Source organism: Staurois parvus, unplaced genomic scaffold, assembly GCF_062004578.1.
Source record: "Staurois parvus isolate SC_StPar_1 unplaced genomic scaffold, SC_StPar_1.0 ptg000114l, whole genome shotgun sequence".
Lineage (NCBI taxonomy): Eukaryota > Metazoa > Chordata > Amphibia > Anura > Ranidae > Staurois > Staurois parvus.
This window is the reverse complement of record NW_028317910.1, coordinates 438,760-463,481: the sequence shown is the minus strand read 5'-3', so window position 1 is coordinate 463,481 and position 24,722 is coordinate 438,760. Positions and strand designations below refer to the sequence as shown.

The window sequence follows — 24,722 nt, the reverse complement described above, 5'->3', positions numbered from 1 at the left end:
GATTTAGAGTTCCTCTTTCTGTTTTTATCTCTTTGTGTCACCCCTTTGGGAACTTTTCTTCTGCTTCCTGTGCCACTGACTATGGGGTTGATTTATGAAAGGTAAATATACTGTGCACTGCAAGTGCAGTTGCTTTATATCCAAGGGGAAGCTCTAAAATGAGGCAAAGCTTTGCTGATTTATTTCATCCAATCATATGCAAGCAAAAATGCTTTTTTTTTCTTTTCCTTGCATGTTCCCCTCAGATGTATCAGTGCATTTGCAGTGTACAACCTATTTACATTTAGTAAATAAACCCCAATGTATCACCAGGACAAAAAGTCAGGATCAGTTTTCAAGGGGGACGCATCAACAACAAAAGCTCTCCTTGTTAGTGGAGTAGAAGGCTACAACCTCCATCAGCCTTTTATTGCTTACTGTGAGAATGTTCCCTCATTTCCTGTCCTGGTTACAGTGTTGTCCTTGGTACAAGAAAGTAGGAATAAATCTCCCAATTTCTCAGTGTATCCAAAACAAAACGAAAAAACAATTTTGGCCAGACTTACACTTTAAGGATAAACTTCACACACACAATTAAAATGCATTGGGAGTGGTTAAGAAAATATTGTAATCCTGGCACCCCTTCCAGACAGCACAACCAAGTCCCAAAATTTCCGAACTGCTTTTAAACTTAATACAACAGGGTGTGTTTTTTTTCCCACAGAGTTCATTTTATTACCAATTAAATGAGCAGAAAAAATCAGAGAAGTTTTTCAAGGTCCTGTATGACCGGATGAAGGCTGCCCAGCAGGAGATCCGAGCCACTGTGACTGTCAACACCATTGACCTGGGCACCAAGAAGAAGGACGACGAGTATGAGTCAATGTCCGTACCCAAGAAGAGAGGTAATATGGAAAAAAACTGTAGGGGATTGGGGGTGGGTAATTGACAGACAATTTTTTTTTATTGTGTGTTGAGGTGCATTGCATTGCAGCATCCTATTTTTATGGATTGTGCCAGCAGCACACCTAAATGCACAAATATCGGCACCTGCAGCATTCTTGCCCACACAGCTCTCCACAGCACTTGGTATGTACATTATAGTGCTCTGTGACATTGGTGTGTTGACAGATACTGTAAGTACTGTATGCACTGAGGTCCTATTCTAAATGAATGTTACCACATTGCACGTATTGAGCATTTAGAACATATTTGCAACACACTTCTGTTAACTTGAATAGGCATGTTTGGGAAGTTTTGCAAGTTGCAAAACTTGCCAAATCTGCCAAGTGTTGCAGCTCGAAGCAGTGGCATTTTCTAAATGCAGTGGGCCTATGTGTATGATTCTAAGATGAGCTGTCCTCCGCAAGAAAGAAAAAAGAATGTGACAGCTAGAGCAGCAGTGTTTATAGTTGTGGTGACAGCTAGAGCAGCAGCATTTGTGGTTGTGGTGACATCTAGAGCAGCAGTGTTTGTGGTTGTGATGACAGCTAGAGCAGCAGCATTTGTGGTTCTGGTGACATCTAGAACAGCAGCATTTGTGGTTGTGGTCACATCTAGAGCAGCAGCATTTGGGGTTGTGACATCTAGAGCAGCAGCATTTGTGGTTGTGGTGACATCTAGAGCAACAGCATTTGGGGTTGTGGTGACATCTAGAGCAGCAGCATTTGGGGTTGTGATGACAGCTAGAGCAGCAGCATTTGTGGTTGTGGTGACATCTAGAGCAGCAGCATTTGTGGTTGTGGTGACATCTAGAGCAGCAGCATTTGTGGTTGTGGTGACATCTAGAGCAGCAGCATTTGTGGTTGTGGTGACATCTAGAACAACAGCATTTGGGGTTGTGGTGACATCTAGAGCAGCAGGATTTGGGGTTGTGGTGACATCTAGAGAAGCAGGATTTGTGGTTGTGGTGACATCTAGAGCAGCAGCATTTGTGGTTGTGGTGACATCTAGAGCAGCAGCAATTGATGTTGTGGTGACAGAGCAGTAGCATTTGTGGTTGTGGTGACATCTAGAGCAGCAGCATTTGTGGTTGTGGTGACATCTAGAGCAGCAGCAATTGATGTTGTGGTGACAGCTAGAGCAGTAGCATTTGTGATTGTGGCAAAATTCAGTTAATAGTGTGGGGGGGTCTTAAAATTTGAGCCTAAGTGTACAGTGCAGGAGTATGTAATGTAAATAGTGCAGAGTTAGGGGTGGACAACACACAGAGTTCAAGGGTCAGGTGTAAATAATATATGTAGTACAAGAGTCAGTGGTGTATAATGTAAATAATGCGGGGGTCAGATGTTCATAATGCACATATTGTGAAGTAAGGATATGTAATGTACATAGTGCTGGGGTCAGGTTTATGTAATGTACATAGTTTAAATGTGCACGCTGTTTGCTTGTCCCTGTAAGCAACTGGGTGCTGAAGAATGTGCTGTGCTCTCTGTTAGAAGCTGGAATACCTCCCAACTTTAGAACAGGACAAGAAGGAACGCCCCAATGGCTGGGTGATAAGTGGCATGCTAAAAGGTTAGCATTGCTACGTTGCACTGAATATGGGCTGCAGCTTAAAGGGGTATGGTTAAGTAGAGTCTGAATGTATTTGCTGCATATATTACACACAAATGCCACACTCCTGGTACCTACAAAATCATTCTTAATTACTGAGACACAAGCAACAAGTTAACAGACATACAGAAACCTTGGCACAAAGAATAGATATATTTTTTTAAATTAAATGTTTCCATTGCATATGCTTGTCTGCAAACAGAATGTAAATAGGGAGCTAACACTTTCTCTAATTAAAACAGGCACTATATAAAAACCTGCAACTGTTGGGACAAAAAAATTGTCTTTTGTTCAATACTATTTACTATACAGCAATGTTTAGAGATGTGGTCAAGAGTAAATAACATAGTGCCCCTTATAATAATAGTCAGTGGAAGGTAAAAATACTCTGATGTAAGTGGGAGGGGAAAGTGCCCTGGCATCATTGGGAGAAAGGATACCCTAGTGTTGGTTAGTGGGAGATGAAAAAGTACAGTTGATACTGTCAGTGGGATACAGATAAATTCCCCCAGTGTTGTTGTCATTTGAATTAAATAAAAAAAAATCAGCCATGGTGTCAGTGGGATTAAAGACAGAATCCCCCCAGCACTGGTGTCAGTGGGAGACAATTAACTGCCACCTTTAGTATTGGTGCAAGCAGGATTTAATATTCCCTCCCACCCAGCATTAGTGTCAGCAGGATTGTTTGCAGTTGGGTTGTGAGGTTTATTTCAGCAGCAGCATAAGCTTTATGCGGGCCATAGATGGGATGAAAATCATACGAAAAAAAAAAATTGGCTGATTTTCGGATCGTTAGTGCGGTAATCGGTCGGCCGTTTTTAGTGATTTATGCCCTTTTCGATTATCGGTCGTGCTAGAAAAAAATCCGCCAAATTTGTCGTTCTGCCGATTTTCGCAGCAATGATGGACAAATCTGCCAATCGTTTTCCGATTTAAAAAAATGCGCATGAGCAGTGACATGAAAGAAGGAAAAGAAAAAAAGGAAAAACATAGAATATGAATGAGAAGTAGAAATAGAATATGAATAAAAAGAAGAAATAGAATAAAAGAAGAGGAAGAAATAGAATATGAAGAAGAAGAAGAAAAAAAAAGAATTTCATTCCGATATTATATTTGACATTTAAAAGTATAGCAACATTGTATCTATTTGTACCCGAATAAAAACATCTGTATCCGAAATGGATACAAATAGATACAATGTTGCAACTTTTTCATCTTATTCATATTCTATTTCTCTTCTGCATATTCTATTTCTTCTTTTTATTCATATTCTATTTCTTCTTCTTCTGCATATTCTATTTCTTCTTCTGCATATTCTATATAATTGCCGGCCGTAGACGGGATGAAAATCAGACGACTTTTTTTTACCAATGGTGGTAACGTCAGCTGATTGAACGACCGATTTTTCATTTTTCTAAAAAAAAAAACAGCCGGTTTTCTCCCCGTTTATGGCCTGCATTAAACACACTTAGGATCAGTCCTTGACCTGCAGGGCTCTGCAATTTTGTTCAAATCCTAGGACAGTCCTGTAGGATCCGAGACAGTTAGGAGGTATAGACACTCATTTATCTCCATGTGTGCAATGAGTGCACAGTAAGACCCATTCCCCCTTGGGGTCAGTTTGCACTGCACACGATGTGGCTTTGCCACTGGCTTGAAACAACGCAACTGCGTGTAGTATACAAATGGCTGTTCATATAAAGGACATGTGTTTGCTTTGCAAAGTGTTGAGAAAGCTTTATGAATGCAAAACAAACAATGTTTCTTTCCACCCATGAATAACTTTTCACATCCAGTTTTTCACACGTTCCTTTCTTAAAACTATTGGCTCTTAAAATTTCTTTTAAACACATCATGTTCATGTGTACAGCTGTCTCCTGTCACATGAGTCCATGCGTTTTGTTGACATGCAGTCGAGAAAATGTTGTGCAAAATCCTTAATCAAATAACAATTGTTAGTCATCACTTTAGTTTTCAAAAATACGCTGGTAAATAAATACGGACAATACTATCTGCATGTTTAGCCAGCAGATGTTAATTTGAGGTAGTGGAACGATTTACTGCGCCGCAGCCCACGATAATAAAGCTCATGTTTATCAGAAGCATTTTTATGATTGCGCTTCTCTATGCACTGCGCAGGTAACTCCTCCAAAGGTTTTATTTCCTTGTGTTGTCATAACTAATTATGTGGCAGTCATTACGGACAGTAATTACCATAAATAATTAGTGTCAATTGGGAAAAGGAAGCAACTGGTAATTGAACTTTTGAAGAGATGGAATTTTTACATAACAATGATTCGCATGGACTGCTTTTGCAAAGAAGAAAAAACTGTTATAAATGAAATCCTGAAATTGTTTACAAAATGTAATCCAGTCATCTTTTTTGGCTTGGAATAGATAAAGGGTTGGTACTTCTGTTGGGTTTTTATTGCTCAGAGCATAAACGTACTGTAAGAGCACCTAATCAAATGGTAAAGGAGTCCGGATGGCTTTAATAGTTCATAATATTATCACATAAAACAGCCCAGCCAGTGTGTTTCGGGGGCCACAAACTCTCCCCCTTCACCAGGGCTCAGCAACTTTGACTAGGTGTTAAATTAACTCAGGTAAATGAAATCGTTACCAAACAACTCTGTAGCTTGCTGTGTAGATCTACCTGGTGAAAGTTACTGAGCCCTAATGAAAGGGGGGGGGGGGGCACCAAAATACATTGGTTGTTTCTGTGCAAGCAACAACTTAAGCGATCCACACCCTATCACTCTTTTTTGGTTTGATGCTCCTGTTGTGTGTTTATGCTCTGAATCACATTCTGGGTATCCACCAAAGGGGTGCCTTGTTTTTATGTGAGCACCCTTACCAGAGCTGCTCACATGAATTAAATTCTTGAATATGTCTTTTTCAAGGTTTATGTTGCTTTTGAGTCATCATAGGGTAGATTTCCCCTCACTTTCTCTCCCTGGAGACACAACATGAAGTAAGAAGAAATTTCCCCCAAAAGAGGTCAAATCCCACTTTTAAGAGGCATCACTCAGTGTCAGGGATCAGCAGCAGAGATGGCCAAATCCGCATGGCTACATTTAGGAAACTGAGACCAGACTGTGTATGATTTAAGTAAGATTTATTTACAGTGAAACCAAAATCCATCCACACACCAGCCAAAAGGAAACACCGTAAAGGTGAAGAAACAGCTGAACAATAAACCGAGTGACAAAATACTGAACAACCTAACTATAATATAATATATACAAAATGAGGCGCATAGATCACAGGGAATACGGGAGATGTAAGGAAGGGGGAACCAGGACTAAAATCAGGAACAAGGGAATTTGGTACAAGACAGGAGCAGGATCAGGCCCAGAATTTGACTGCAAGCATGCATCTGGCTGGCTGGCTGGCAGGCAAAACATGACGCAAAAGGCACTAGTAGAGGAGGAACTAAATACCCTTCCAGCAGCCAGCATCAGGTGGAGACTGATTACTGGGATTTGCTGGCTGCTGGTAGACACCTGCCGGTGGACCCGGGAACTACAACCCTCTGCTCAAGGAGTCACAGTGCCACCAGCAGGTAATCCAGGTCCTGACACTCAAACTGGTGTCCCATTGGAAAATTCCCCCCATCTCCTGTTCTTTTGACAACTGTATAGTTGAGCGTAACTGTGGCCCTTTAAAGCGTATCTCAGGCAAAACATCCAGCTTAACTCCAGGCTGGAACAAAAATAACCTTGCAATGAGGTCCCCCTGCACTACAAAAGGTTAAATGTCTAGGTAGAGGCTCTATTACTTACCCTATTCCCTGTTCCAGCAGGCTTCAGTGCTGTGCTCTTCTCCCTGTGGGGGATTTCTCAGTGTCATTACATAAAATGCAGGGATGTTAAATCTGCATTGTTTGTGAAGGAGCAAGCTTAGAAAGGTGACAACTCTGGACTGGTTGCCTGGACCGAAGGGAGCCTGCTAGAACACAGAATAGGGTAGGTTTTTCTGCTTATTCTGGGACCCTTAGACATAACAAGCATTTATTTTTGTTCCGGCCCAGAGTCCAGTTTTAAATAGAGCACAGAAGGGTTGGCAGGCCTGTCAAGTGTGAAATGCCAACTGGGGAAATTAACCCTCTCTTGTCTTTTCTGCCCCCCCCCCCTCCACCATTTAAAGAAACTGTAATATAACTTCTACCAAATAAAAATTATATATGAATGGAGGATAGGCAGATGAATGAAAGCTCCACCTCCTCCATTCATAGATTGTTTTTCACTAATGGAAGCTTTAATAAAGTGTCTATTAATGGAAGAGGAGGGGGGTGGAAAGGGTTGGCAAGTGCCTACTACAGGTCCCTTGGCTCATATTAATCTCTGCAACACCAGAAGATTATGGGGGGTGTCAGAGGACTTCAGATTTCAGCTAAAACTGTAGTCAGCTGCACAAGGGACACTTTTCATTGTGCAGTTTTTTTTTTTTAACTTTTGACTAAACTTAGGCTTTTTTTTAAAAAAAAGTTGTCTTTAGATATACTTTAAAATTGTGTGCACCAGACTCATTTGAAAACTCAGTTATTACCTTGTAAACGTAGTGGTGACATCACTGTGCTGTACATAGCCTGTGCAGAGAGCAGAGCTGTGGGAGACTGTGGGATTTTTCTCCCTAACCCATAATATATTTTTTTTTTCAGTGAGAGATCCTCAGCTTCACCTCAAAGATGGGATGAAGGGACAGCTGGCGGAGGCCTCCACAGCGACGTCCAAGGCTTACTGCGTGTACCGGAAAGCAATAGATCCAGATATGGATATGATGGGCTCTGGAGGAGATAATGGAGGAGGCGAAGAGAAGGCGGCAGAGGAGTCGGTCACCATGAGCCCTGTCATAGCGATCATGCAGCCAATCCTGAGGTTCCTCCAGCTGCTTTGCGAGAACCACAACCTTGGCCTTCAGGTAGGGAAGACATGAAGCCTGTGCAGACCTCAAGTGGACCTAGTACCACATATAGTTTTCATGTTAAGAGCTTGCTTACTCAATAATATGTCAGTGTAACATCCCCTAGTATTTATTACCTCTCGCAGAGATCACAGCGCTCACCCTGACAATGCCTTCATCTGCTTCTCCCTGCAGAAGGACAGAGCCATCTTTGTTTAGACATCTTTCAGATGACACAATAATGTATGTCTTGTGCCAGTGCAGTTTTTGGTTGTGTTCACAAATATCTGACATAGACCAGCTCCTGCTGCAGAGTTTCACTTTGTGACTTGCTACAAAGTTACAGTGTACAGTCTGATCACTGGGGAGAGGGCACTGTAGGAATGCTTCTTCCTGCCTGCTGCAGTGTTTTGCTTTGTATCTTTTAGGTTACTTTCCAGTAAAGTAAGGAAGTAGTAAACCCTGTAGTAAAGTTGTGCTCAAAAGTTTGCATACCCTTGGAGAATTTTATACAGTAAGTACCATTTTTAAAGAAAACATGAGTGGGAAGGCAAAACACATTTCTTTTATCACTTACAAAACATGGCAACAAGTAAACAAATGAAATGACCGCTTTCAAAAGTCTGCATACCCTGTGTTCTTAATACTGTGTATTGCCCTCTTTAGCATCAATGACAACATTCAGTCTTTTGTAACAGTTGTCTATGAGGCCTCAAATTCTTAAAGGTGGTATAGCTGCCCATTCATCTTGGCAAAATGTTTCCAGGTAATGCATAGGGGTTGATTTACTAAAGGCAATTAGGTTGTGCACTTTGCAAAATGCAATTGTACTCTGCAAGTGCAGTTACTCCAGAGCTTGGTAAAAGAGCAGAAGCTCTGCTGACTTCCATCATCCAATTATGTGCAAGCAAATATGCTGTTTCTTTAATTTTACAATGGCAATATTTGGTCTTTTGAAGGCCCCTCTGGCACAGATGTTTCTTTTTAGCTTTTCTGTTGTTATGGAGCCCCTCTTTCAGTGCTGATGGTCTTTTTTTTTTTTTTTTTTTTACAAAGTCCTGGTAGCCATTCCCACATGGGTGCATCCCTTTACCACTTTCTTTCTACATCAGATTCTATGAGAGAATCATTTTCTAACTCAAACGCTACATGTCACTGTAGTGTCATACATGCTATAGGTAAATATGTCAAAAGATCCTATGTAGACTTTTATTAACATAGCTTGGGTGCAGTGTTTGACCAGAACTCCTCTAAAACAATGGGAGCAGCTAAAAATGTGTACAGAGTCCATAAAATAATTTACATTTGGCCAATGGACAACAATAGTATGGAATATATATATATATATATATATATATATATATATATATATATATATATATATACACTCACACACGCACACTGTATATCTGACAAGCAGACTGATGACATTGTCAGACTATGCCACTAGATTGGAGCTCAATGACAGCTTTCATTGATAAAAGGTTGGGCTTATTTAAATCTAATAGTGCTCTTAATGTATAACGTGACCTGTCAGGAATTTTTTTATGTAGACATGTGAAATTACTGAGATGTCCACTTTTACTGAAGTTAGTAAAGACCTATCAAAGTCGTACAGTAAGAGACTTGTGAGGGCATGTGTGAGATGGATGAAGACCTCCCTTCTGCTACTGATCACCTGGGCTGGTTTTAAGATTGGGTATGCTTTATAGTAGAATTGTGTCTATCTTTATAACTGCTGTTATACAAACAGCAGTGCTGTTGTCTGGACATGGGGAATTACAATTCATCTCATCAATGGGGATCATTCTTTGACTACACCATCTAATGTTCAGCTGTCTTTTTTCAGAACTTTTTGAGGAACCAAAACAACAAGACCAATTACAACCTAGTGTGCGAGACGCTCCAGTTCTTGGATTGTATTTGTGGGAGTACAACAGGTGGTCTAGGTCTCCTCGGTCTGTACATCAATGAACGGAACGTGGCACTGGTGAACCAAACACTAGAGAGCTTAACAGAATATTGCCAAGGACCCTGTCATGAGAATCAGGTATATAGTTTGCAAGATATTGTGACTTAAAACCGAAGCTTACGGTATATTTTTCCTACCCTGGTTCCTGCTTCCTCCCTCCATCAACAAGCTAATGACATTTTTAAATAACGCTTTTCCATTTTCATGACATATCTTATTTTAGACTATTTTTAGTGATATCATCTCTGGGTATCTGTGCTTTTCTTTGCAATGGAAGCAGATCATGGCTGGTCGGAGGGGTCAGCAGGGTGCTCTACATAGCTTTTTGAAAAAAAAAAAAATCACACCACCCTGCTGCAATATTCCTCCTATCAAGAGACCTCAGCCATGATGCAATCATTGGGCTGGCCCCTATGAAGGGTTATGCAACTTGATGTGTTCATCTGCCCTTGGTAATGTCCGCATGTGATGATGAGTCTCCATGATTGAAAGATCTAAAATCCAGTAAATGATAGAGGTGGACCAAGGAGAGTAAGGCTAGCAAGGATAGAGCTAAATCATGCTGAATGTCCTCCAGCCAGGAAATGAGGTGAACTCTGGCTTGCTGCAACTTCTAATGCACACTGTGAGAAATAGAGCAAGCAATTGCAGTGCCTTGAAAAAGTATTCATACCCCTTGAAATTTTTCACATTTTGTCATGTTACAACCAAAAGCATAAATGTATTTTATTGGAATTTTATGTGATAGACCAACACAAAGTGGCACATAATTGTGAAGTGGAAGGAAAATGATAAATGGTTTTCAAAATATTTTACAAATAAATATGTGTAACGTGTGGCATGCATTTGTATTCAGCCCCCCTGAGTTAATACTTTGTAGAACCACCTTTCACTGCAATTACAGCTTTGAACCAATGTGAACAAGAATAAAACTTACAGTTTTGCTCTTGAAGGAGAACCAAAAGTCACTGTTGCATCATGAAAGCTGATTTTTCCTGGCTTAAAATACTATGTTATGACTCGTGAGCAGGGGTGGACTGACAACTCATGGGGCCCCCGGGCAATAGGGGATCATGGGGCCCCTGTGTCCTTGCCCAAACTCAAAAAAGCCTATGAAAAAGGTGCCAGGGGCATCTCATGGGGCCCCCTACTGACCAGTGCCCGCGTTTCCAAATGGTCAGTCCGCCCTGCTCGTGAGGAGGAGGAGGAGAAGACAAATGAACAATAATTCAAATTTCTGCACATATAAATGGCAGTTAGTTGGAGGGGGGTGCAGTGCAAAATTTACATTTTTGCACCTTTTAATAGGTGTATTTTTTAAACAATTATATGTTTGTTTTTGATGGGAGTTGTACTTCTTCCTAATCACAGAAATTGAACAATTTGCATTTTACAGACATGTATAGCGACTCATGAGTCCAATGGGATTGACATAATCATTGCCTTGATTCTGAATGACATCAACCCGCTGGGGAAGTACCGTATGGACCTGGTGCTGCAATTAAAGGTACCAAATGTTATCGTATTGTGTGCAACTGCATGGTATCGAGGTGTGAGGATAATCAGCTGAGTAGCCAAGGGTATAACTATAACTATAGTCATAGCAGACCATGCAACTGCTATGGGACCCAGAAATACAAGAGGCCCAAATCTGCCCAGCTACACAAGAATTTATGCAGATAGATTTGATTTATGTGAAAGCAGTTAGTATTTGTATGGCCTTTAACTGCTTCCAGCCCAGCCTATAGTACTATGATGGCCGGGTGGGACCACTGTTGTTCTGGGAGGACGTCATATTATGTCCTCCCATTCTTGCTGCACATACGCGTCCACGCGCGTCTCTCAGACACAGCGGTTTACTGGTCGCGGTAAAGGGCTGATGACATAGGCTCTTTACCATGTGATCAGCTGTGTCCAATCACAGTTGATCATATGTAAACAGGAAATGCGGTTATTGGCAGTCCTTTCCTCATGCTGACAGCATGTGAGGAGAGTCCGTAAGTGGCAATCCTCAGAGGGGATATCTACACTGATGTCAGTGCCCTGAAGATCAGTGCAGCCCCATCAGTGCTGTCTTTCAGTGCCCATTAGTGATGCTTGTCAATGCCCATCACTCCTGCCTATCAGTGCCTCCTCATCAGTTCCGTCTATCAGTGCCCATCAGTTCTGCCTATCAGTGCTGTATAAGAAAGGAGCAGAGAGGGGCGCCAGACTAAGTGCAGTATAAAAACAGTTCCGGTTATTGAAAATAAGCAAATTGGGAACTTACTATAAAGCAGATGAGATAGGGCATATAAAATCTTGTAGGAAGGTGCCCAAGATGACCCCGTAGATGGAATAATCATCCAGGTCCAGACAGGAGCAGCGGTAGGCAGCCGAATGCCGCTAGAACCAGGTCTGATGAAGAAGCAGAAGCTTCGAAAAGCATTACCTTCCCTTTACGGAGTGACATCTCCTCGGTGTCATCTCTCTCAGTACCACCTCATCTTTGCATTCCATGCTGGTTCCAGCAGTGTTCAGCCGCCTACCGCTGCTCTTGTCTGGACCTGGACGATAATTCCATCTACCGGATCACTTTGGGAACCTTCCTACATGATTTTATATGTCCTATCTCATCTGCTTTATAGTGAGTTCCCAATTTGCTTATTTTCAATATTCGGAACTGTTTTTATACTGCACTTAGTCTTATACAGCTTACAGAGCCTCAGCTTTACTCTGGAGGGTACTGCCACTGGTGCTTACATGCAGTTCACATCATGGACATTTGATGGACTCACATTGTATTTTTTTATTATTTGTTTTTTATCATATAATTATGATTGTAGATTTTATGGTTTTTGGCAATATTTACTTCTTTAGCGCCCATCCCTCTTCCTTTTTCTTTCCTACATATTTTATCAGTGCTGCCTATCAATTCTGCCTATCAGTGCCCATCATTGCCACCTATCAGTGCCCATCAGTGCTGCCTTTCAGTGCTCATCAGTGAAGCCTGTAAGTGTCACCTATCAGTTCCTCCACATCAGTACCGCCTCATCAGCTCACATCAGTGAAGAAGAAAAATTACTTACACAATTTTATAACAGAAACTAAGAAAATCTTTTTATTTTTCCAACATTGTTGATCTTTTTCATTTGTTTAGCAAAATATAAAAAACCCAGTGGTGATTAAATATCACCAAAAGAAAGCTCTACCTGTCTAAAAAAAAATGCTAGAAATTTAATTTGGGTACAGTGTTGTCAATTGTCATTCAAAGTGTGACAGCGCTGAAAGCTGAAAATTGGCCTGGGCAGGAAGGGGGTGCCCAAAAGGCAAGTGGTTAAGATGGAGAATAGAGAGACATATCTTCAAATTTTATCATTTCTTGGTAGAGAAGTCATAAAAACCAAGTAAAAGCATATTTGGGAGATACTGTATAACTAGATATGTTGTTGGAGGAGGTATAAACAAAAATCTTGCTATATTTCTGCCACACCACATAACAAAACCGGCCAAATTTTGAAAGGACATGGCTCCCTAATATCAACTTTGTTCTCTTGAGCATGCACAAACCCCTCTCCTGTATCCTGTCAATGAGCAGCTGCATAAGGATGAATAATATTGAGAGATCTTGGAGCCAATCAGATGTGCTGCACTAGTATGTGCTGACAAGGAATAAGCTGATAGGAGGACAGAGCAGAGAGGTGGTATCAGTCTGTTGCTTCTCCCTCACTGTTCAGTCATGGGCTGAAAACCTGGAGTTGACCTAGCTTAGTTGCTTAAAAGCAGCAGAGAAAAAGTGCTTTGGTGATAGAGCTGTGCAAATCTTGGGACTGAATCAACAGAAATATAAATCCTTTGGCAGGTCACAAGGCTCCCATATATGTATTTAAACTGTGTATTTAGCTGTGTGCCCGGAGTTCAGATTTAAATAAGTGCTTTATTTTTAGTAAAATTAGTTACATTTTTTAAAATTTGTTACTAAGGAGATATGAGTTAAAAAATAATAGCAAATGTGTATATTTTGGTAAAGTAGATCAAAAATTATGTAATATACCATCCAAAACACTCACTATTAGAAAAAATTTAGATCTCTGTTTGGAAGCTTCTGGCAGATCTGCAGAGTTCCTGCTTTGCCAAAAAATGTTATCCTGAGTATGGCCAAGTAACAAGTTAGGAAGGGCAAGGAAAGCCATTCCACTGTATCAATCTACATTTATTAATGTGCATTCAAAGTGGAGCAGAGGATGGTTAAAACCCTTGTCAGGTTTTTTTTCCCTTGTCATCTGTGTGGGAGATCTGAGCTGTAGACACAGCAAAAAGTGAGAGGAAATCTATCCAAAGTGACAGTTCTCATTTGCATGCAGACCACCCTAGCTAAAATGCAGTGCTGAGCCTCCATGATTGAAAAAACTGAAATGGAGTATATTTAATGGGCAGGCCATGAACAGTCAGACTGGAAAGGAAAGGGCTAGTCAATGCTATATGTCCTCCATCCAGAAAATGAAGCAGGCTCTAGAGCGACTTGCTGCAGCTTCCAGTGGACATTGGGAAAGCTCACAGTGTGCAGTGAAATTGGAGTAAGCAATTTCAATATAGGAAAGGAGTCTGTACAACTGTGCAAGACTGAAGATAAGGCTAGAGATCAGCTTTAAAATGTTGATTCTGCTGACAGTGACAAAAGGAAAAATGGAGAGGGTGAATCTCCTCAGTGGAGACAGTGAGAGCAATATAAAGCTGACAGAGCTTCTAATCCATCAGCATCCATCCATATCTAAAAAGAGTTTTTATTGCAGAGCTGCACTTTAACATTAGCACCACGTGGGTTCATCACAACATAACTTTTACTCTACTCCTTCTAGAACAATGCCTCCAAACTTCTTCTGGCCATCATGGAGAGCCGCCATGACAGTGAGAACGCTGAGAGGATCCTGTTTAACATGAGACCTGGAGAACTGGTAAGGAATATTGATCTTGTATTATCAGGGCCTTCTTATAATTAGTTGAAATGTGCAATCAATCTTTATTTATTGCTACATTGGCAATTAAGCCTTGTTTCTTAAAGTGTCTGTGGTAAATTGCTCATTTCATTTTTGTCGTATTTCAGCAGAGGTGCAAAATAGCAAAATGTATTTTGTGGAAATATCTCACTTCTTTTTTTTTTTTCCTTAATGTTGCTTATAATTTACACGTAATACCTGGATTGCACCAATCTACAATACAGATTTTGTGCCTGGAGATTGTCTCTGTCTGCTTTGCCTTTTAATTGGTCACTGAGGCTGTCTATCAAATTGACCAGCCAATCATGAGACACGGGAGAGGGCAGGGCCAAGTGTTACCTTTTAGTTGGAACTCGGTATTTGCATATTAAATGCAATTTTTGATACTTCCAGGCTGCTCTGTAAACTGGCTGAAAGCATGTAGTGGCACCTTGGGGGTGCACGTGCCACTTCACACAGTACATAGCTACTTCAAAGCAATTTTACCTTTGGTTTTGGTACCTTTGTTGTACCATAATAATTACACCAACTTCCTTAAGTGCAGGCAGTCGAGTCTAATATATAACTCCGTCCCCATTCCAGTGAACGTGTAATCCCAACGTGGCCTAGCTCCTGCTTCTTCGGCCTTCCCTTTTAGCTAAGATCAAATGCAGTATATCTTCCTATCATTGTCCAGTAGTGTTGCTCCACCATCATTCTGGTTTTATGGCCAGGATTGCTGCTGTATAGTTACACTGCTGGTATGAACAGGGTTCTTCCTGTGGGGTTCAGGATTAATTCCCTGGTGGGGGATTCCAAGGGGCCTAGTGCCTCCTGATTTGAGCAGTGCTGCCTTGCTTAGCTGGGAAAATTGAGGGTCCGGTTGTCAATCACCCCCTAGGGGTGGCGTCCCAGGGGTGCTGGAGTAGCACTATGGGTTTTGGACCCCATTGTATGAAACTACCCTAGCCCACAACACCTATGCTTTTTTCTGTACTATGCCTCATGGGCTAGAGACTGTAGCAATTTTGGTTACCAGGCCACAATACCTAGATACTTGCAATAGGCCGATTGAAAGTAAATGAACAGATTCCCCATCCACACAAGCAAGGTGCATGGATAAATCCTCCCCATTGTGCTAATGTATTCTGACAGTGGACACTCCTCAGAATACACTCATCAGCGCTGCAGCCAATTGGCTCCAGTCGCTGATTGAATGAAAGTTTTCCTGCAGTCCAATTCAAAAGAAGTCAATCATTAGATTGACTTCTGTCGAGCTGGAACTGTCATAAATTGACCAAAATTTGGCTGGTCCCTATTGGCCCAGCCAAATTTCAATGCACCTATGGCCAGTTTTAGGGAAAACTGGAGGTAGCTACCCAAAAGAATGAATGGGGCTATGGCAGAAAGATCTCTGGAACGAGAAAGGTGGTGAGCATTGGACTTTACGCAGTTGGAAGTTCCCACAAAACTATTGCTAGAGGAGAACACACAAAGCTGCCGTGTGTGCAGGATTTAGAACTGAAATGCACAGGAAGAGAAGTAGAGTCAGGACCTCCTCTACAGCAAAAATAATTCAAATACATTTCAAACTGGAGATCTGCTTTAAGAACAATTATTTTGCCCATTTATAAAGAGGTCCCATATATGTGCAGATTTTGATTGGTATCCCAGTAATCCATCATTCTTCATCTTGTTATACAGGTGGATGTAATAAAGGCAGCTTATAACCAGGGACTGGAGGGTGACCAAGATGACCAGGGCCCGGATGATCAAGTGTCACCAAGGTGTGTCGGACACAACATTTACATCTTGGCTCACCAGGTATGCAAGCTGTTTTATTAAAGTTTTGCTCGACTCTTGAAAAGATTAAGGAATAATTCCATAAAGCATTAACTGAGCTCAAAACACTAACCCAATCTAATTCACATCTTTTTATGAAAATAATTAAAAATGTTTGCAAGGCCCCAACTAAACTGTCTTGCTCATGTATAAGCATTTAAAAGAAGGGAGCCATATGTAGACCTTTCTTCTGTTTAGTATGTTGTAGCTGGGAAGGTCTGCACAAGATATGGCACATAAAACAGTAGGAGTTTCTTTGCTATTCGTCATGTACCAGTTATGGCAATGCAAAGATAGGTAAAGACACAGCCCATGTCCCACTGACAGCCAATCATCTTAAAGCATTTGTAAAGCTGTTGGGAACAGCCAGGCTGGAGTAGAAAGAGCTGGATGATACTGGACGTCCTCAAGTCAGGGACAGAGGTGGGCTCTATCTGACTTGCTAAAGAATCTAATGCACATTGTGAGAATCCAGCAGTGTGCAGTTAAATCAGAGTAAGCAATTTCAGTACAGTACTGCTCCACACTGAAGGGAAGACTGCAGTTCAGCATAAAGGCTAGATTTTTTTCTTTAAATGCAAAGTATAGTATATTTTCAGTAATTGTTTTAAGCATCAGAGAATATCTTTTGAGATATGGTTTCATTGTTTGCCCTATGGTCACTTTTTCTTTTTACATACTTGCTCTTCCATATTTTTGTCATTGTATTAAATAGAGAGATGCATTCATTAGCCACTAGAGGGTGCTATATATTTTCTTCCAATGGCTCAACCACAGCACATATTACCAGTAACACAGGAGGCCATTGGTTTCTTGTTACAGGTGGCAAACACAAGGCCCGTCAGGCCTTGTTATGTGGCCCAAAAAGCGGCTGCCAGCTGCCACCTCCCAGCTCTTCTTCCTGTCACCTGTTATCACAGGAACCTTCTGTGTTAATAGTGACATCTATGCTCTCAGCAGCTCCTGGATTCATTCAGGCACTCGGTGGTGCTCACAGCGGGGTACAGCAGGGCATGGTGGTTACACATCTGACAAAAGAATCTCCCTGCAAAGTGGAAGAAATGAATTCCCTGGTACTGGGGCTGTCAGATCATCCGCCAAGGTACTAGAGCCCAATACACAAGGAGGGAGCAGCTTAGTGGGTATTAGAGGAAGCTTTGTGGAGGAGAAAGGGGGGGGGGGACGAGGGCTGTAGAGGCATTTGTGTGCAGAGGTGAGGGGATGGGGAGAGAGTGGTGGATGCAGAGGTCAGAACCCAGGAGGCTAAGTGGTAATGAGATGTTGCACACTATGCATAGTACACCCCTGAACCCTGCACTCTGTACACAGCGTACCCCTAAACTCTGCACTCTGTACATAGCGCACCCCTAAACCCTGCACTCTGTATGTATCACACCCTTAAACCCTGCACTCTGTAGATAGCACACCCCTAAACCCTGCACTCTGTACTTTGCACATCCCTAAACCCTGCACACTAAAGAGTAGATATCTAGTCTACTAGTAGGAAATGGCCCTTTGAGGGCAACCATACTGTTGATTTTAAGTGAATCAGTCGACTTGTGTTGTGAAAAGAAGCAGTAAAGTAAAATTGTCATGTAGCACTGTAAAGCAGGAAAGCAGAGACTGCATATGAACAAATGTGTGTGTGTTTTACAAAGTGACCATAGAATTAAGTTTGTTAAAGCTAATAACCAAGCACAGGATGACTTTAAAGCTGCCGATAGCTCTCAAGGGTGCTGGTTACACTGTAGGATTCCAGAGCGCACCTAGACATGTGTATGACATCTAATTAAAAAAATTGGCATAGCAAACACAATAACCCAAAATAGGTCCGTATTGAAAATACAATATAGTTCCCCTTTAAAAAAGGCAATGAGTGGAGAAAATAATTACAGAGCAATTAGCAAAAAATGAATGAAATCATGGATGTTTGCGGTGAGGAAATCACCCCACATACACGTGTAGCGTAGACCGGAGCCACACCAAAGCTTGCCGCCTCCACCACGTCCTGTATCAGCCAGGCCAAGAACAGTTCCCCTTTTCCAGATGGAACATGCCTGGTATCAGTTATTTTATCATCAGGATTCAGTTTCAGGTCCTCTTTGTTCTATTTCTATCCGTGGTGCAGACACTGTATTGTTGGCACAGTTGCACTTGAAAGTTGTGTGTCTTTTCCTCCCCGAGGGGAAGGTGGCGGGGAGGGTGGTGATGGGGGGGGGTTGGAAAGGCTGTGTTTATACGCAGCTCTCTCCTCCAGTGCCCCACCTGCTGCTCTCTTTACCAGAAACGGGCAGAATTTCTTGTAATTGGCTGACCCGCAGGGTGCAGGAGACATAAATATATCGCAGAGGTCCTGGAGTGTGATTAATCAGGGCCTAGTACACACAGAGCTGGACCACATCCCTCTGTGAAGTACAGTGCTTTCTTTTTAAAGCAAACCTGTGGCACTGAAAACAGCTATAAACTCACATATACAGCACAAACCTGTCAGCATACAGTATTAGGTGTATCTATTAGTGCAGCGTCCTGGAACCCCCTGTATTGCATCTACTTCTTATTAGTGGGAAATGGGTAGATTCCTTGCACCTTTCTTCAGGCTTGCAGTCCCCACAACTTGTTTTTTTTGGCTGTGTCTGGTGCCCCCAGAAAGACACTGGGCTTATTGTTATGTGACAAGTAACTGCTTAGGAATATACAGTAGGCCTGTTCAGCCAAAAAGGCATTTCAGAGGTCAGGTACTGATGCTTGATAAGACCTGGCATGCCAATTAATCTCAAAGATGTTCAGTAGGGTTGGGGTCAGAGCTCTGTGCAGGCCACTCGAAATTCCTCCACACCAAATTGGTCAAACCATGTCTTGGATGTGGCTGTGTGCATACAGAGGTACAGTCATGCTGGAAGAAAAAAAAAGGCCCAGACTTTGAGGTGAGAGCAGGCATAAATCTATAATAGCAAATGGATATGGAGGCCTGTATTTGACTGCCTTCAGACAGAAGCGCCAGCCATCAGCCCAGTGGACCGAGATGGTTTACTAGAATGGAGATGAGCAGTACTATAACACAACTGAACTCTGCTACTATCTGATTTGGAAGCAATAGCATCTGGTGGAGCATCTAGTTGAGGTCTTTTAATCTCCACCGTAGGTGATCTCAACAAGGAGTGGTCGGTGGCTTTCTGTACAATACACTATACGGCCCAAATTTTGTGAACACTTGACCATAACACCTAGAGCTGGTTGACCAACCTATTCCAAAACCATGGACAATTATATGGAGTTGTTCTCTTTTTGCGGCTCTAAGAGCCCCTGCTTATCTGAGCGTGCTTTACGCAAGATTTTCAGGTGTGTCGGAGGGGTTTTTTGCCCATTCAGCCAAATAAATGTTTGTAAAGTCAGGTACTGATGTGAGATGAGAAGACCTAGCTCACAATCTGTATTCCAATTCATCTCAAAGGTGTTTAGTAGGGTGCAAGTCATTCAAATTCTTCCACACCGAACTGGTCAGACCGTGTCTTTTTGGAGCTGGATTTGTGTACTTGCGCACAATTATGCCGAAACAAATAAGGGCCTCACCACTTACCACAATCTTGGAAAAGTACAATATTCAATTATTTGCAGGGGGTATCCACATATTTTTGATCATGTAGTGCATTGGATTGCTGCTTGTTATTGCCAATATACATTTGAACAACTGTCATTTCATGCTTATAGCTAGCTTTAAAGTGGTTGTAAACCTCAAACATGAAGTATAAATAAAGGATATCCTTCTATAGTGGCTGCTTGTCTCAATCCAGAGCACTAAGTGTAATTTCTGTCTGCTGCCTTGTTCCTCTGCTATCTGCATTAGTCACTTCTGATGAGTTTTTCTGACACTAAGAGAAAAATGGTTAGAGAGAGAGCACAGCCTGTGATTGACAGCTCTGTTTCTGTGTGCTGTGTGAAGGGGGATGGGGTGTCCCTTCCCTCCAGTCAGCTCTCAGAGCTCTCCTCACTGATGTAACTTCAGCTTCCCGCCCCCTGCTTTTCAGAGCTAAGAGATCCTGTGTAAATTCTGCACTTTGAATGAATGTAGAGGAAAGATGGCTGTTGATAAACAGGTACAACTTATGTAAGAGGATGTGTATCAGAGAGGATAGTCACTTCACTGGGTATGTGTAAGTGTTTATAACCAGTTTAAGGAACTCCTAGGTATCCAAAGCAGGTGGGACATCATGAACAGTCCAACCAATCTCAGTTGCCTGGCTCACAGACATAAAGTACATCAAATCATACCAGACAAACTTCCTGCAAACTTCTTTATAAGGGTGGGTGAATGACTAAACGCAGTACCATGTAAATCCAATAGTAGGAAACGCCAGCATGCCAAGGTAAGGCCCAGATAAACAGTTTACTAGAGTCCCATATGAGAATATAAAACACCAACATTTCAAGGGCGTGGTGGTCCTGTTTATGAAAGTGGCCTTTGCTTGTCACCTTAATAAAAGCACTGCTGCACATTCAAAAAGGTGTTTTTTTTTCTCTGAAATGGGACTCTAGTAAACTCTAAATCTGGATCTTAACTTGGTGTGCTGCCTTTTTTTACGTTTGGCCCACAAACATGACAACCCAGCTCAGTTGGCCATAATGCTGAAGAGGCAGGTTCTGTTTTTTTGCCTTAATAATCTTTTAATAAAGGCCAATTTTTAGTAACGTTTAATAAAAAGTTGACAAAACAAACAGTCGCAGCGTGATAGGATTGTTAGGGAAAAAATAACATAACCAACCATCTGTTTGAAGGTATTATTATTATTATACAGGATTTATATAGCGCCAACAGTTTGCGCAGTGCTTTACAATATAAGGGAGACAGTAAAATTATAAAACATTTCAGTACAGAAGGAACAGGAGGGCCCTGCTCGTGGAGCTTACAATCTAAAGGAAGGGGGAGGTGAAACAAAAGGTGATAGCTGCGGGGGATGATCTGGCGGCGATGATTCAAGTACAGTTCTTAGGTGGAGGTGGGGTAGGCTTCCCTGAAGAACTGCGTTTTCAAAGATCGCCTAAAGGCAGACAGGGTGGGGGCTGACCGGACATGCTGTGGTAGGGAGTTTCAGAGGATGGGAGAGGCTCTGGAGAAGTCCTGGAGGCGAGCGTGGGAGGAGGTGATGAGGGAGCTACAGTTGTGACCAAAATTATTCAACCCCCAATGCTGTAAAGGGGTTTAGGGACTATAGTGTACATTTGGAATTGTATTCAGAATCAAATCCTACAAGGACGTTGTAACTACCCAAATGCAACTAAAATGACATCAATTGTTTATGTAATACAGTAGTAAATGGTTCTTATGTGGTTTCTTCATTGCCACAATTATTCAACCCCTTAAAGACTACCACTCTGAAGAACAGAGGTTCATACAGGTGCTTTCCATCAGGTATTGAAAACACCTGTGGATGTCACCGAGCAGCAATCAAGCATAATAAGCACCAATTAGGCAGCTTTAAAATGACTGTGATACTCAGCTCCTTCTAGACATTTACTGGTGTGGTTACAAACATGGTGAAGGCAAGAGAATGGTCCAGGAAGACAAGAGAAGAGGTGATTTCTCTTCACAGGAAGGGCAATGGCTATAAGAAGATTGCAAAGATGTTAAACATACCAAGAGACACCTTAGGAAGCATCATTCGCAAATTCAAGGCAAAGGGCACTGTTGAAACGCTACCTGGTCGTGGCAGAAAGAAGATGCTGACTTCGACTGCTGTGCGCTACCTGAAGCGTAGAGTGGAGAGAAGTCCCCGTGTGACTGCTGAGGAACTGAGAAAAGATTTGTCAGATGTGGGTACAGAAGTTTCAGCCCAGACAATAAGACGCACACTGCGTAATGAAGGCCTCCGTGCCAGAACTCCCAGGCGTACCCCCTTGCTGTCTCCAAAGAATAAGAAGAGTCGACTGCAGTATGCCAAAAGCCATGTGGACAAACCACAAAAGTTGTGGGATAGTGTTCTGTGGACTGATGAAACAAAATTAGAACTGTTTGGGCCCATGGATCAACGCTATGTTTGGAGGAGGAAGAACAAGGCCTATGATGAAAAGAACACCTTGCCTACTGTGAAGCATGGTGGAGGGTCAATCATGCTTTGGGGCTGTTTTGCTTCTGCAGGTACAGGGAAGCTTCAGCGTGTGCAAGGTACCATGAATTCTCTTCAGTACCAGGAGATATTGGATGGAAACGTGATGCAGTCCGTCACACACCTGAGGCTTGGGAGACGTTGGACCTTTCAACAGGACAATGATCCCAAGCATACCTCCAAGTCCACTAGAGCATGGTTGCAGAGGAAAGGCTGGAACATTTTGGAGTGGCCATCGCAGTCACCAGACTTAAATCCGATTGAGAACCTCTGGTGGGACTTAAAGAAAGCAGTTGCAGTGCGCAAGCCTAAGAATGTGACTGAACTGGAGGCCTTTGCCCATGAAGAATGGGCGAAGATACCCGTAGATCGCTGCAAGACACTTGTGTCAAGCTATGCTTCACGTTTAAAAGCTGTTATAACTGTAAAAGGATGCTGTACTAAGTACTAAGATTGAATGTCACTTGGGGGTTGAATAAAACTGATAATGCTGTGAGCACAGAAAAGACATTTGTGGTTATTTCATTATAACTGTTATGTTATATTTGTCTGACCTACAAGTGCCTCTTTAATGTAAATGTAAGCAAGATGACTGAATGATCAAAAGCAATGTCAAACTGGCCAAAACACTCAATTTCAGTGGGGGTTGAATAATTTTGGTCACAACTGTAGAGAGGAGGATATCATGGGAGGAGCGGAGTGGGAGATTTGGGCGGTATCTGTGGATGAGGTTGTGGATGGCTTTGTAAGCTGCGGTTAGTATTTTTCAGCAGATAGCACAATCCCACTCCAAAATGCATTTGAAACATTAATTGGGAACAATGAACAAGCATCTAAAATCAAACACGTTCTATAAAAAGTCCACAAGATATGACACTGTTTTACATTTTCTTACTTTCTCTCCATTATGGAATTTTCATCAAATCTGCATCATAGTAAAGCAGTCACAATTCACAGGAGATGCTAAGAAAACTGCAGATGAAAAAAAAAAGTTTTTTTTTTATCACTCGGAGTTTGCCTTTAACAGGTGAGACGAGGCAGTATTAGCAGGCTGATCTCGGTGAATTGTTGTTGTTGGTGTCGGTGAAAGTTGTCTCTTGCGCAGAACTTTGTGTGTGAGTCTCGCTCACTGGAGCAGACAGCAGTCTAGAACAGTGTGACTCACAGTCTGGGACTGAAATGACAGCACCTAATTAAATTGCTGCGGAGTGTGGAGGTGTGAGGCTCCCGCTTGCTGACTGCTCCAGCTGCTGCAGTTGTGCGCCACCACCCGTTCTGTACATTGCTATGTCCTCTCCATTTGGCGAATGTCCAGGGAATTCAGTCTGTTTTTTCCTTACAGTTGAACTCCAAGAAATAATCCTAATCTCAGGATCTCAGTGCTGTTTCTCATATAGATGTCTTGTCATAGTGTTACAGCTGTGAGCATCCACAGTGGGAACTGTTCTATATCTTTTTCCCCCAGTAATGGAGGTCATGGTACTCCCCTGTCTGATGGGTGATTGTAGAAAAAACGGCTTTGACACCTCCCCACTCTTAGTCTGCTGACTAGACCGTATTTATCTATTACAGATACTGTATATAAAGAGTGCTGATAACTTAAGCTGGCCTTAGATGGTTTGAATCTCAGCTGGTTCAGCAGGGACCAGTTGAGATGTGAACCATCTATTTGCAGGCTGATTGCACCCAAATCTATTGTTCTACGACTTATATACAACAGCATGTTGGATTTTACATGCAATTATTGCTAGCGGCTATTATAGCCACTAGCAGTAATTACTGTTTTCTCCCGGCGGGGATGCCCCCCCCCGCCAGGAAACCACAATAGCTTCACGGAAGGGATTCCCCCACCAGCACTGACTGTGTTGATGGGGTAATTGAGCGATTTTCATTTGCAGGAAAAAAAATTACATCATGTATGGCCTGCCTCACAGTACATTCACCACAGCCCTTACCCTAAAGAAGTATACAAAGTTGCCATTCCACATACTAGAGCCAATTACCTACCAGCATGCCTTTGGATAGCAGGAGGATACCCTAACTATTGGTGCTTTATAAATACTGTATAATAATAATACCCACACAAACACAGAGAGAACATGCAAACTCCATGCCTATAGTGTCCTGTCCAGTATTGGAACTGGGGACCCTAGTGCCTCATAAAATAAAATTTAAAAAATATAAAAACAAATATATAATTTTATCATTTTTATTTATTTATTTATTTTTTTAAATTAAATTGTCTACCATTGTGGATACAGTAGTTATTCATTTCCATATATTTATTGTTTTACATGCTATAAATACTCTTTACCTTATTCCTGTCTACAGGTATGTAGCAAATATCATTTCCCGTCATGTACCCACTGTTCCACCATTTATAAATGCCTTTTTCCTATTTCTGTGTATAGA

At 41.9% G+C, this 24,722-nt stretch overlaps 1 protein-coding gene across 4 annotated transcripts in view; it reads left to right on the top strand.

Moving 5' to 3' along the window:
- Positions 1–24,722, top strand: part of ITPR2 (inositol 1,4,5-trisphosphate receptor type 2) — a 464,180-nt gene that overhangs the window by 309,483 nt on the left and 129,975 nt on the right. For all 4 annotated transcript variants that reach the window (XM_089671685.1, XM_089671684.1, XM_089671687.1 and 1 more), the window contains 6 exons: positions 704–884; positions 7,199–7,458; positions 9,290–9,490; positions 10,809–10,919; positions 14,251–14,346; positions 16,072–16,191. In XM_089671685.1, coding sequence (XP_089527811.1) covers positions 704–884; positions 7,199–7,458; positions 9,290–9,490; positions 10,809–10,919; positions 14,251–14,346; positions 16,072–16,191 — 969 coding nt within the window. The remainder of the gene's footprint in view (positions 1–703; positions 885–7,198; positions 7,459–9,289; positions 9,491–10,808; positions 10,920–14,250; positions 14,347–16,071; positions 16,192–24,722) is intronic.